A 12,013-nucleotide genomic window follows, 5' to 3' on the forward strand; every position below is an offset into this window, starting at 1 on the left:
AGCCTCCCCCCTACTCCCCTGATGCGCAACTGGTGGATGTTTTTTATTATTTACATGAAGATGGTGTATGAGGTCCAGCCACCTGTTAATGGAGACAAGAACACTGACACTGCATCACAAAAGTATTTTATTGAAATTTTACAACTCTGTTTTTTTGTTTCCTCTCAACCTACAAAGCGACATCACAATCGCATGCTGTCCTGTCCATGTCAAAAAGGCAAGGATGATGGTGTTTGTTTTCTTATCGGAGAGAAATAGACAAATGCAATCAGCTGCCCTGTGCATCAAAAATACTTTTCCATCTCATCACATTTATATCAGTTTGTGTTGGTCAAGTCCATTGTTCTCCTTAAACAAGAGGAAACTGAAATGAATGGAAAGTCGCATGGGATCGTGTCACAATGTGGGGTGTTTCAAAAAGCTTTGCCTGATAAATGGAGTAACGGAACAATGATTTTTTTTTAGTTTTAATAAGGGAAACTGTCCAGCAGAGTATGTGAGAATAAATTCAAGATGTGACTTCAAAAATAACAGGAAATTTGGGGAAGGTTTTTGTTTTACTTTACATGCACACTTCCACACAACAAAAATATTCAGCCATGGACAACTTAAAAAGGACACTGAAAGAAAGAAAAATAAGGTTTTTAACTTGTACATATTTTAAATTTTGTCTTTTTATTAGATATTTCTGAAGTGAGATCACTCATGCCATGTTTAACAGACAAATAATCACACGCCACTTTGAAGGCTGACAACGTCAACCCACCTTGCTTGTGAACATATTTAAGATAGATGCTACAGAACATTACCCTCCTATCAACGCCAACTTTTTTGCGGTCAAGCAAAACCACATTTAGGTAATGATAAAGGTAGGGAGGTCGAGAGGAATTCAATTGCATAGCAATTTAATGGTCGACACGTTATCTCGCAAGGCTAAGTCACAGTGCCTAAACACTCCCAGAGGGGCTCAATGAACTAAGAACAACCAATCAATGCATTAAACTCGGGTTCTCGCATAGTGCCGATACACCATAGTCAGTATATGTCATCTAAAAGGATAAGACTTGCTAATGCAGCACTCCACCAAACACAAACTACGAGCAAAATGTTTTGTCTGTGGCATCCTAAACCAAATCGTTTCCTTTAATTTCTGTCACTTGGCTAGGTGGGGGGTTTCAGTTAGAACAGAAATGATGGGGATAAAGACTCAGTTAAAGGAGGTTCAAATGTTTGCATGTAAACAGGCACTCGACCCCCTACTCACTCTCTCTTTTAAAGAAAAAGGCCAACTTCACATCCAACTTTAACCACGACATGGAGTTCATCTCGGAATGTCAACAGCAGCGTTTTCTCTGTCGTAGCAATCTTTCTCTCTCTGTCTTGTCCTCCTTCAGTCACTGCAGGTCTCTGTCTTCCAGGTATCTGTACTCGAACGTAAATCCTTCCTTTTTTCTCTGGCCCCACTTTTCATAGTCAAAGTAAATGTACGTGCCCTACAGACAGAAAAAGAATATTCATTAAAACAGCAAGTTCAAAGTCTCCAAACGAAGTAAAAGCATATTATTAATGCAATACAATCACAGGAACTAGGGATATAATAAAGCAAATAAATATTATTGTAAAGATTACATAAGATTTTTAAAGAAATAATTTATTCAGCAATGATGCATGAACTTAACCTCAACCGTAAGACATTTATAATGTTACAAAAGATTTGTTTGAAATAAATGCTGTTCTTTTGAAATTTTTATTCAAAGAATTGCCAACATAGAAAAAAAAATATTTGAAAATATATTCAAATAGAATAAGTAATCTTTCACAATATTACTGTTTTTACTGTATTTTGATCAAATAAATGCAGCCTTGGTGAGTGTAAGACTTGATCAATCTCTTGATCAATAGTGTAAATTCATTTTAAAAAATAATATCTACTTATAAAAAAATGATGGCTTGTAGCCTTAATGTGAGTAATATATATATATATATATATATATACATATACATATATTTATAAAAATTGTATTGTTTTTTCATTGTTCACTTTTACTGGTATTGGTATCAACTACTGAAACTGGTATTGTGGCAAATCTACATGAAGCATTAGAAATTTAAACTCAGTTTGCCATGTTTGTCTTCAGTGATGAGCATGAGAACAGTGTTGGGTTGGTACCTGTTCAAATTCATCAGTGATGGTCTTGGGTTCCTCGTGCCGTTGGAACCACATCATGTATTTGGTGTGGAACCTCCACGATTGCTTCTTCAGTGCTTTGGCCGACAGGTACTGTGCCTTTGTGCCCTGAGGGAAAAATACAACCAAGAGAAAGAGTTGGAAGACTGCAACATCCAACAGACATGCTTATAAAAAGTAATAAATGCAAACCTCCAGGTAGTAGAATATGAAGAAGAGTGTTTCAGTGGACAATCTCTGGTAGAACTCAATAGAGTCCGAATGATGTGGGGGCACCTGGTGGTGGAATGGCGGTGTAGGACAGGGGTTTCTCATCAGGTACTGCCTACAGACGGGAAAAGAAAAAGGTTTTATATTCCTCATTTAAATAATTCCCACCCAAGGCATACGCAGAAAAGGGTGAGGCCTGACTGAGTTCAGTAATAGTAGTGTGTTATTTCCGTATGAAACTTGCAGTTATGGTAAGGGCCAAACACGCCCGAAGCGGTTGACCAATCACAGCACACTTGTCCAGCCGACCAATCAGAGCACATTGTGCTTTTCGGGAGAAAGGGCTTCAAAGTGACAGGAAATAAAAAGGGGTGCGTTTCCCAAAAGCATCGTTAGCCAACTATGGTCACAAGTTCTGTCGTTATCAGCATAGTTCAATGAGTCGATGTTTCCCGAAACCATCGTTCCAACGAACATTCGCAAAGAGCATCGCAAAGTTGCATGGTTGGGACTACAGCTCTCGACCTGTGGTTAGAAGAGTGTCTTGTTTCCATGACATGTGGACTTTATAAATCCTTATCTTGAGCAAAGTAAGCAAGCTGGCATTCAGTACAATCTGTATCTTTTATTTCTAATATATAAAAATTTCATTTACGTCTTTTAGTTTGTCAAGAGATCTAAAGAACCGTTTTTGAAGAGTGCGCATGTGCGTACGTGCTCTAGAATGTAAAAAGGAGCCTATGATTGAATCTGGAAATAAACTGAGAAAAATGAGAAATAGTTCTCAGACGACATGTCTACAATTTATAGCAAAAATTCTGGTCTTAATTCGAACTCAAACGGATTAATTAAAACTAGTAATAACTCCACCGACTGGGTGACATCATTAAACAACGTGGTTGAACGACCAATTTGCGACACTGCGGGTACAAGAAACAGTCGTGACTAGCTAGTTGATTCTTCAACGACGCATCAAACTATGGTAGTTAAGCAGTGAGTTACGTCATTGTATAAACACACCCCAGAACGATACTGACAGACTGGGAAAACAAGTGCTGCAACTAGGGATGCACCGATATGAACATTTTGTCTAATGCCAATGATCGATAATTCTTTATATTTGAACGGCCATGACATATATATGCGCCGATAAATCTAAATCTTTATATCATTTTTGAGAGCCTGATTACAAGTCTCACCAGTAAAAGCCATGTCCCAAGCACTTCAACATACAATCACACATATATAGTACAGTAGCCTATGGTGAACCAGTGTAAGATTCCTTAAAATTAATTCAATAATTAAATAATGTGGCATGGATAAACAAATGAAATAGCCTCAGCATGGATAATAATGAAATGATTTGATTTTGAAATTATGCTGTTTTATTATAATAGTGTTCTCATTATAATATTATGTAATATGACAGTCCCAATCATAGTTATTAATGCCGTGCACTGCTGAAGCTAAAGATGATCAACGGTAAACTGAAGCGCTTTACTACTGCGTCAATTAACTTAACCAAACGTATATACATGGCTTGACGACATTAACTTTTTTGCTCACCAGCCACTGTGGCTAGTGGTTTTCCAAAGTTACTAGCCACTCAGCATTTTCACTGGCCACAATTTTGAAATAGATTACCATGGGGAAAAACTGCCATATAGATATTATCTCATGATTCCGATAACTTCCTAATTTGGCAGCCGGTAGGCTATATTAGGGCTGCTGTAACTTTAAGACCTGACGCAGGGACCCATTATTCTGTGCGTGCACTTGCGGGAATAAGTCAAATTAAGCGCAATACGCGCAATCACACGCCGAAATTCAAGCCCTGTAACAGTAACAATATTCATCCGGAGCAAATGAAACGAGTGAGCAAAGGGATGGGATATATAAAATTCAACCAGCCAAAGTGGCGAGTAGGAGTGACTGCGTTACACGCCACACTGAAATGTACGGAGGCCCTAAAGGGACGTGGTGGTGTAAAAAATTTGGGATGGGGGGATTTTTTTTTCCAAATCTTTTGCGTTATCCCGAGAAACTTTGCATTCCCTCGCAAAACTCTGCGTTCCCACGCAAAACCTGTTGTGAGCTCGGACAGACACCTCCTGTTTAATGTCAGTGCTTAACTCAAGGAGTTATATATAGCTATCATCACTGATTCGAACTTCCCAGTGTTGTACCGAATTCCGACTCCCGGGAGTCCCGGACAAATCACACTCCCCGTCGCGTGCACGCGCCTCCCACATAAATACGCGTTGTGCACGCGAAGGGGAGTGCGATTTGTCAGGGGAGTCGAATTTCGGTACAACACCGGATCAATAACTCGTGAGCTAAACGTTGTTAAAACACAAATTACACTTATTTACAAATCACAGTAACGTAGACAACGAGCTACAACCCAAATTTCCCTCAAAACAAGCTTTATAATATAAATTAATCGCTGAGCAGGCGGCTGAGAAACAAGTCCGAAGGGACCGTCTGCAAAGTGCAATTTAACCCAAAAAACCTGACTACAAAAATAGTCATTAACTTCAATGTTACACTACAATTCAGTTTACACATCAATGGTCTCCCACTGGTCATACTACACTGCTTTTGCACATTTTATATTATGAAAAATATTCAATAGCTTAACTGTAACACACCAAATGCAGTTTATCAAACTAAGTATAACCAGCAGGAGAGCAGTGATGTGTGAACTGAATTTGATGACAGTACAGTGTTACAGTGAAGCTATTGAATATGTTTAATAATATCAAATGTGCAAAAGGGTTTTGCACTTTGCAGACGTTCCCTTATTTAGACATGTCTCTCAATTGCCTGGTTAAGAGACACATTTATATTATAAAGCTCGTTTTGAGGACAATTGAGTTTTCTAGGTTACTGTGATTGTAAATAGGTGTAGTTTGTCTTTTAACAACGTTTAGCTCACGAATATTGATCCGGGAAGTTCGAATATTGATCCGGGAAGTTCGAATATATTGTCAACTTCACTGAACTCCTCGAGTTAAGCACTGATCGCATTTCTTTATATTTGAGTCCAAGTTCAAACGCTCCATTAACAAATATCTTTGCGAGGGAATGCAAAGTTTCTCAGGGGAACGCAAATGATTTGAAATTAAAAAAAATTCTCCCATCCCAAATTTTTTCCACCATCAGGGGCTCCGTAGAAATGCACCCGCGTTTGGCAGGTGTTAATGTCAAGCCCTGTGTATATATATATATATATATATATATATATATATATATATATATATACATACACCCATTTGCATATTCATAGTGAACAATGCAAATCTGAAATGTCTCAGCTAAAGGAAATAATCCTTTATTTATCAGCTTTAATACATCGGCCAAGTTTTCTTATCGGGCCGATAACGATATGGTGGCAGATATATTGTCCATCCCTAGCAGCAACAATGTAAAATATGTAAAAAATAATTGGGTTTTTTTTTTACATCCAAGCATGAAAACCTATTCAAGTAGACCCCAAAAACAAATTCAAGACTTTGTAAAAAGGCATAATATGGGCTCTTCAATCTACATTTAGACCAGCAAGCAGCATGTGTACCTGATTCTCTCTGAATCGGATGGGTGAGGCATGTGTGTCCATGCTGACTCCTGCATTGCCTGCTGGTAAAGCTGCTCTTTAGTGAGGGGGGTGGGACCAAGCGGACAGGCCCCTAAAGATGGCGGCAGGTTGACCTCTGAAACAGCTGGCTGAGGGGCCGTTGTGGGTCCAGATGGAGCTGAGGATGTTGAGAACAGCTCTAAAGGAAAGACATTTTTAGTGTTTGTGATTATACCAGCTCTGTACCTTACATAATGCCTAATCTTGCACACTAACTGCAGTTGAGTAGTTAGACAGGGTGTTCTGTGTGTTGAGTCATTTTTATCAGAAGCTTGGTATAATGAAGGATGCTGAGGCGTAATAGTTGGCTGCACAACGTACAACAATGCATCTCAGTCAAATAGAGGCTAAATTGAGCAACTATTTCCAGTGATTAGTTAGGTGCACAGCGTGTGAGGTACCTAAGGGTGCGATTTCTACATCCAGTGCCAATCCTAGTGCAGCTCGCTCTGCCATAGCTTTTAGAGAGCTTGGTGGTTCAGGAGCCTGTGAAAGACAAAATGGAATTACATTTTAAAATAAAAAGCACATTTTCAATCTATGGGAAGCTGATTTCACTGTATTTGATGGGGGTGACTTTTGAGAAACTTTAAGCTAAGGTGTGTCAGTTCTGCACCACTGACAGACTGAATGTAGTCTAGCCAGGATGAAAAAACACACCTTGATGGCCTCTGTGTTTGGTGTATAGGAGTGTGGGCCATTTAGCAGACTCCCACCACCAGGTGTGCTGTCAGTGAAAGCAGGTGATGGGGAGGAGGGGGGTAGAGTGATAGAACTCAATAAACTGGGGCCATTATCCAGACTATAATACAGAGGAAGTAGGAGAGAGAAAGACAGTGACAATCAATCAATAATTTTACTATTATTAGTTACAATTCAAAGATACGTGGATGTATACTTACGTTTGATTGGTTGATGAGCTTGAGGACGTGGAATGGCTGTTTTGTGATTGGCTGGCACTGCTGAGTGAGGAGTCTGGTGTGTTATCTGCAACCACAGCACTATAACCTGTATGGAGAAAAATAAAATGCTGCATTAGAAAAATTAATTAAAAAAAACAATAAAAAAAAGATAAATAATAATGAATAAATTAAAAAATATATATATAAATTAAAAATAAACAGCAATAAATAAATTAAAAAAATAAAATAATAAAAACAAAATGTAAACAACAATTATTATTATTAATTATAAACTAAAAAAATAACAATGATAAACAATTAAGAGATTAATAATAATAAAAAATTAAAATAAAATACTAATAAATATAATAATTATTGTTATTATTAATTACAAATTCAAAACAATTCAAACAAAAAAACAATAACAATAATTTTATTATTATAATCATCATTACTGAACAAGTTTTAAAAAAAACCTTTGGGCTATATAAAGAGACATTAGTTGGCCAGACTCAAAAGCACTCACTGGTTGCTCCGTTTTGTTTGAGGCCACTGGGAGGTCTTGCAGGCGCTACGTTTGTCCCTACTCCTCCACTCGACACAGAACTGCTTCCATTCCCACCCAACAGGCTCTCTCCAGTTCCTCCTCCAGGTGTTGTGCCCACAGGGCTTACGGGTACCTGCGCAGACCCGTGGAGAGCCGTCTGCCCCGGTACCAGGTTCAGAATCCCTCCGGTAAGGGCTCCATGACCCGGACTGGACCCTAGCAAGCCCATACTTGCCCCTGTACCCGTACCGTTACTGGTCGCGCCTGTGCTTGCACCCCCTGCACCTCCGCTCGGTACAGATATGCCAGAACTACCACTGCCGCTCCCCACTGGACCACTGGAAGCACTACCTACTGTTCCGCCTGCAGCTGCCTGGGCATAGGGGGCAGGGGTAGAGCCTGAGAGAAGTCCTGCCATAGTGCTGAGAGAACCAGACATGCCTGCCATGCCCAGACCCGGCATCTGAGCCACACTACTGCTGCTGGTGACCGTCACACCCCCTTTCCCCAGGCCCAAACCCAGTCTAGAGCCCTCGACCCCAGGAACTGTTGAAGCCTGGGACTGGGAATTGGAAGTAACTGAGCCAGATGTGCTGGAACTGGGCAGAGAGGAAGTAGTGGAGGCAGGTAGTGTGGGGTAGCTAGGTGGGCTAGGTGTGTTGTTTGAGGGTGCAGATGTTGAGGAAAGTTTGACCTGTGCTTGCTGTTGAGACTGAGAAGAATGCTGCTGCACTGCGCTGCTAAAGCTTCCCAGCAGGTTGCTGCCCCCGGAGACCGCTGTGCAGGCCCCGACAACAGTAGCCATGGAAACCAGCGAAGAAGAGGAGGAGGAGGAGCCAGAGGAGGCAGATGAAGAAAAGGACGAGAGAGATGGGTTTCCGTTCTTCACAGGAGACTGAGCGAAGCAAGAAAGCCATGAGGTTAGAAACACAAATATCTTTTTTTTATTAAGCATGCGTGCAATTTAAAGGGATAGTTCACCCAAAATGACATTTCTGTCATTTCCTCATGTTGTTCCAAATCTGTATGATTCTGAAACACAAAACAAGAACATTCTGAAAACATTCTGGTCACTCTGTTCTATGCAAATGTAAAGGACATTTTAAGCTTCAAAAAGGAAGAAAATAACCATAAAAGTAGTCTATACAACATGTGTTATATACATATTATATTAAGTGCCCATACAATTACTTTAATAGTGAAAGTTTCAGTCCCCATCCACTGTAATAAAGTCATACAGGTTTAAAACAACATGTGAGTGTAAACCTTTAACAGATACTACAGTCTTACCTGACTGACTTCACTGTCTGTTGATCGACCTCTCTTATCCTCTGAAATCTCCTGAGCAAAACATTCACATACAAAATATAGTAAGACGATAAATTCTGTGGCTAAGAGAGCATGATTAATGGAGTGATTATGATGGAGATACTTTGCAGACTAGACAGAGACATGAGGCAGAATAAAAGAAAGCAGTTTACCATTGGGCCCGTAGCAGGAGATGGAGGGATGGGGGAAGAGGAAGTGGTGGAGGTCGGTGTGCTGCTGGACTGAAGGAACATTTCATCTTCCATCTGGCCCTGAGGAGATGTGGCCATCAAGGCTGCCGCTAGAGAGAAAGAGATGTTTGTAAATGTGACTATCTTGACAGTTGTTCAGTAGGTCAACAACTAGCCATTTCATTTAAAATAACGCAAATTGTCCACACACCCTTTACTAAAAACACACAGACTTACGTATATCTTCCAAGTCCAGATCATCATAGAGGAACTCATTCTCTTCAAAATCTGGGTCTTGTGAAGAGTCAATGTAGTATTCCACATCATCTTTAATCTTATGTATAGCTTCAACCTGGATTGAATCATTATCCAGCATCCTCAAGATGGTCTCTAACATACGAATGTGGTACCTGTGTCTTTCGATTAACCTCTTTAGCTCCTCAATTCGATCCTGTTTCTGAAGGCAAACACAAACAACAGAAAAGAACAATACGAGAACATGTTGAGTGTTTGCAAAATAGTGAAAGCATAAAAAGGAAGGCTAAAAAATTAATCAAGCTATACTAAATTAGGAAAGTGGTCAATAGAAAGGAGGGGAAATAAAAAAATGAAATGTTGTTGACCTCTTTGTCTCCTTTCTTCTTTCGTGTTTGAACAGAGAGGGACTCAACTTCACTCTCAAACTGGTCCACCTGCATGTTCAAAGTGTCTATTGTGTTCTGCGAGAGAGAGAAATCATGTTATTACTGCACTGCTTACATCCTGTTAAAAGTTTTTCAACCCCCCGCTTTTATTTGTGAGCCCTCTGGTACCGTGAGCCACTGTTCCGTTTCCTCCTTCTCTTTCTGTGCTGGGTCTACTTTCTGAGCCAAGCCCAGCCCCTCTTTAGAGTAGGCCTTTGTCTTGGTTTCTCTTTCAACCACCTTAAAGCGCTCCATTTGCTGAGGAGAAAGAGACAGAGTCAGGTTAAGGGCTTCAAGCTTGCCGGATCAGACTTGGGAAAAATATTTTCTAAAAATGAATTTAAACGTCTTAACAATGCATTCATATTTTTATCAAAAGTATAAAAGAAATTTTGGAAACTGTGACAAGAGTGTTCAAATAAAAGAGCCACGAGGAATCCGACAATGTGCTTTTACCGTTTCAATAAGCTTGCGGTTCTCCACTAGCTGCCGTTTGTCTTTGATCTCATTGGATGCCACCCATGTCTTAATCTGATCTCTTAGTCGCTAAAAAGAAAAACAGGTGAGAACAATTATACTGATTGAGAACACACTTTTTCCCTTGGTTCTAAAGCAAGTGTACAATAATTAATTTTATTCAACGGTTTCTTCCGCTTCTCTAAATTGTTTGGCCAAGCAGTGTTCCTAGAGTGCTAATATCTAGTCCGACAGCAAGGAATGCATCTCTATTATTCCGCTTGTGCATTTTCACACCATTCCAGAAAGCCTTAAAATAAACTAAATGTCAGATGAGCACATTCTTACCTGAAGCTTTTTAATCTCTTTTTTGAGATCAGCCTCATATTTTTCCTTCTGGTTGGCATTGGCTGCATTGTGAAGCTGAGTATAAAATTAAATTAATTAATAAAAGTGTCAAATATGACAACAGGTGAGCGATTCCTTTTGCTTATTCATTTATTTGGATTAAGCATTAGGTGTTGAGATGTTAACATCTCACCTTTTTCCAAATGTCTTCAAACTGTTCGACACCTTCAGCAACTTTTTTCAAACATCGATCTATTTCACCTGGTTGTGTAAAGCATATGGTTATGCATAAATCATGAGATATGATGATTTAGTAAAATCTCTGAACAGAATCTGCTGTGTACAAGCAGTTGTGGCAGGGTAGAGTAGAGAGAAAATTACATTATATTTTTCCATATCATAATGTCTTACCTTGAAGTTTTCTCTTATCAGCCATGGCTTCGCTATGATACTGTCTTCATGCCTTCTGTCACTGCAAGCACATTAGAGAGACTGTTAACTTGCACAGCATTCAGTGTGAAGCAGATGGAAAGCGTTTCTACAGCTCCTGACAGATAAATCGCATCTCAATAGAAAATGATATCAAAACATCCTGCTCGATTGACGTTACACTATTTGTCTGAATCCCGAAAACGAATAATAACTTCAAAGTTATGCTTTACTCGAGTGCTTTCCGGGTCAAGAAATACACGCAATTTTATTTGCGTAACTTTCCAATCCTCCAGAATAAGAGAAATTATCAAGAATTTTAATGGATCCTTCCCATGGTTTAGATCACGTATACCGTTACGCCAACATAACCAGTGTTTACGCAGCCTCTGATCACTGAGCACTAGCCAAGCTGATGCTAACGTGTTAGATCAGCAGCATTTCATCGCCATATCTCATCTGCACTGATAAAATGTCACCCTGTCAGTATATATAGACCGTATACTGCTTATTTATGCAGTTAACATGGATTAAGCTGCTGTTGTTGTGATGTCGAGCAGCGCTGACGGCTAACGCTCTGCTAGCACACACATATAGTTTTTCCAACAGAAATTGTGGGGGATTTCAACTCTTAAATTGAATGCACATTCGTCGTATACCTTTTTCAAATGCGTCAGTATCTCTATGTGACAGCCACGACCAAAATATCCGCCAATTACTTATTTCAAATTTGGTAATGTTTTCAGCTCGACAGTCCCTTCTGTCCAGTACATTAAAGATGGACGGCAGACTCCGCCCACTGGTCACTGCTAAAGTTCCCGCCTCTCTTCTTTTTGCGTTCTCATGATTCGTTAAAAATGTCTGTCAATCATTTCTCAAGTTGTGACCATTTCCGCTGGACCGCTGATCCAATTGGATGAAATATTGGGTCAAAGGTTATATTTACGGAAAAAGGCCGTTATCTTCGCAAAAATTGATTTATCCTGGGGTCTTAACCCTTAACCTTACAGTCTATGCATGTTCTTAACACAATTTTTATTTCCAATAATATATATATTTTAATTTGTAACAATTGGACCAGTTTGAATAGGAAAATTAAATAACTGGAAAAATC

General features: G+C 39.5%; 1 protein-coding gene across 3 annotated transcripts; it reads right to left on the reverse strand.

Annotated features, from left to right (window-relative positions):
* Positions 1 to 109: 109 nt before the first annotated feature.
* cnot3a (CCR4-NOT transcription complex, subunit 3a) lies at positions 110 to 11,693 on the reverse strand. 3 transcript variants are annotated; one of them, XM_056258481.1, is made up of 19 exons: positions 11,559 to 11,693; positions 10,882 to 10,942; positions 10,664 to 10,731; positions 10,471 to 10,545; positions 10,123 to 10,212; positions 9,796 to 9,924; positions 9,607 to 9,702; positions 9,221 to 9,434; positions 8,966 to 9,093; positions 8,775 to 8,825; positions 8,466 to 8,516; positions 7,464 to 8,379; positions 6,938 to 7,043; positions 6,696 to 6,837; positions 6,437 to 6,521; positions 5,976 to 6,174; positions 2,381 to 2,513; positions 2,171 to 2,296; positions 110 to 1,493 (listed from the first exon to the last, which is right to left on the reverse strand). In XM_056258481.1, exons 2-19 carry the CDS (start codon positions 10,904 to 10,906, stop codon positions 1,395 to 1,397), a joined length of 2,733 nt encoding a protein of 910 aa, XP_056114456.1. In that variant the 5' UTR covers positions 10,907 to 10,942; positions 11,559 to 11,693; the 3' UTR covers positions 110 to 1,394. The 3 variants fall into 3 exon arrangements, with proteins under 3 accessions (XP_056114456.1, XP_056114455.1, XP_056114457.1); XM_056258480.1 differs by having other exon boundaries at positions 9,221 to 9,440; XM_056258482.1 differs by lacking the exon at positions 8,466 to 8,516 and having other exon boundaries at positions 9,221 to 9,440.
* Positions 11,694 to 12,013: the final 320 nt, after the last annotated feature.

Source organism: Rhinichthys klamathensis, unplaced genomic scaffold, assembly GCF_029890125.1.
Source record: "Rhinichthys klamathensis goyatoka isolate OS25496 unplaced genomic scaffold, OSU_Roscu_1.1 h1tg000152l_1, whole genome shotgun sequence".
Classification (NCBI taxonomy): domain Eukaryota; kingdom Metazoa; phylum Chordata; class Actinopteri; order Cypriniformes; family Leuciscidae; genus Rhinichthys; species Rhinichthys klamathensis.

Excerpts from the sequence above, each read along its gene's own strand:
- cnot3a (XM_056258480.1), bottom strand. The coding sequence starts at position 10,906 with ATGGCTGATAAGAGAAAACTTCAAG. Across the intron at positions 6,838-6,937 it reads AGCTCATCAACCAATCAAAC|TCTGGATAATGGCCCCAGTT; the intron begins GTAAGTATACAT and ends TCTGTATTATAG. Across the intron at positions 2,514-5,975 it reads TCCGATTCAGAGAGAATCAG|GCAGTACCTGATGAGAAACC; the intron begins GTACACATGCTG and ends TCCCGTCTGTAG.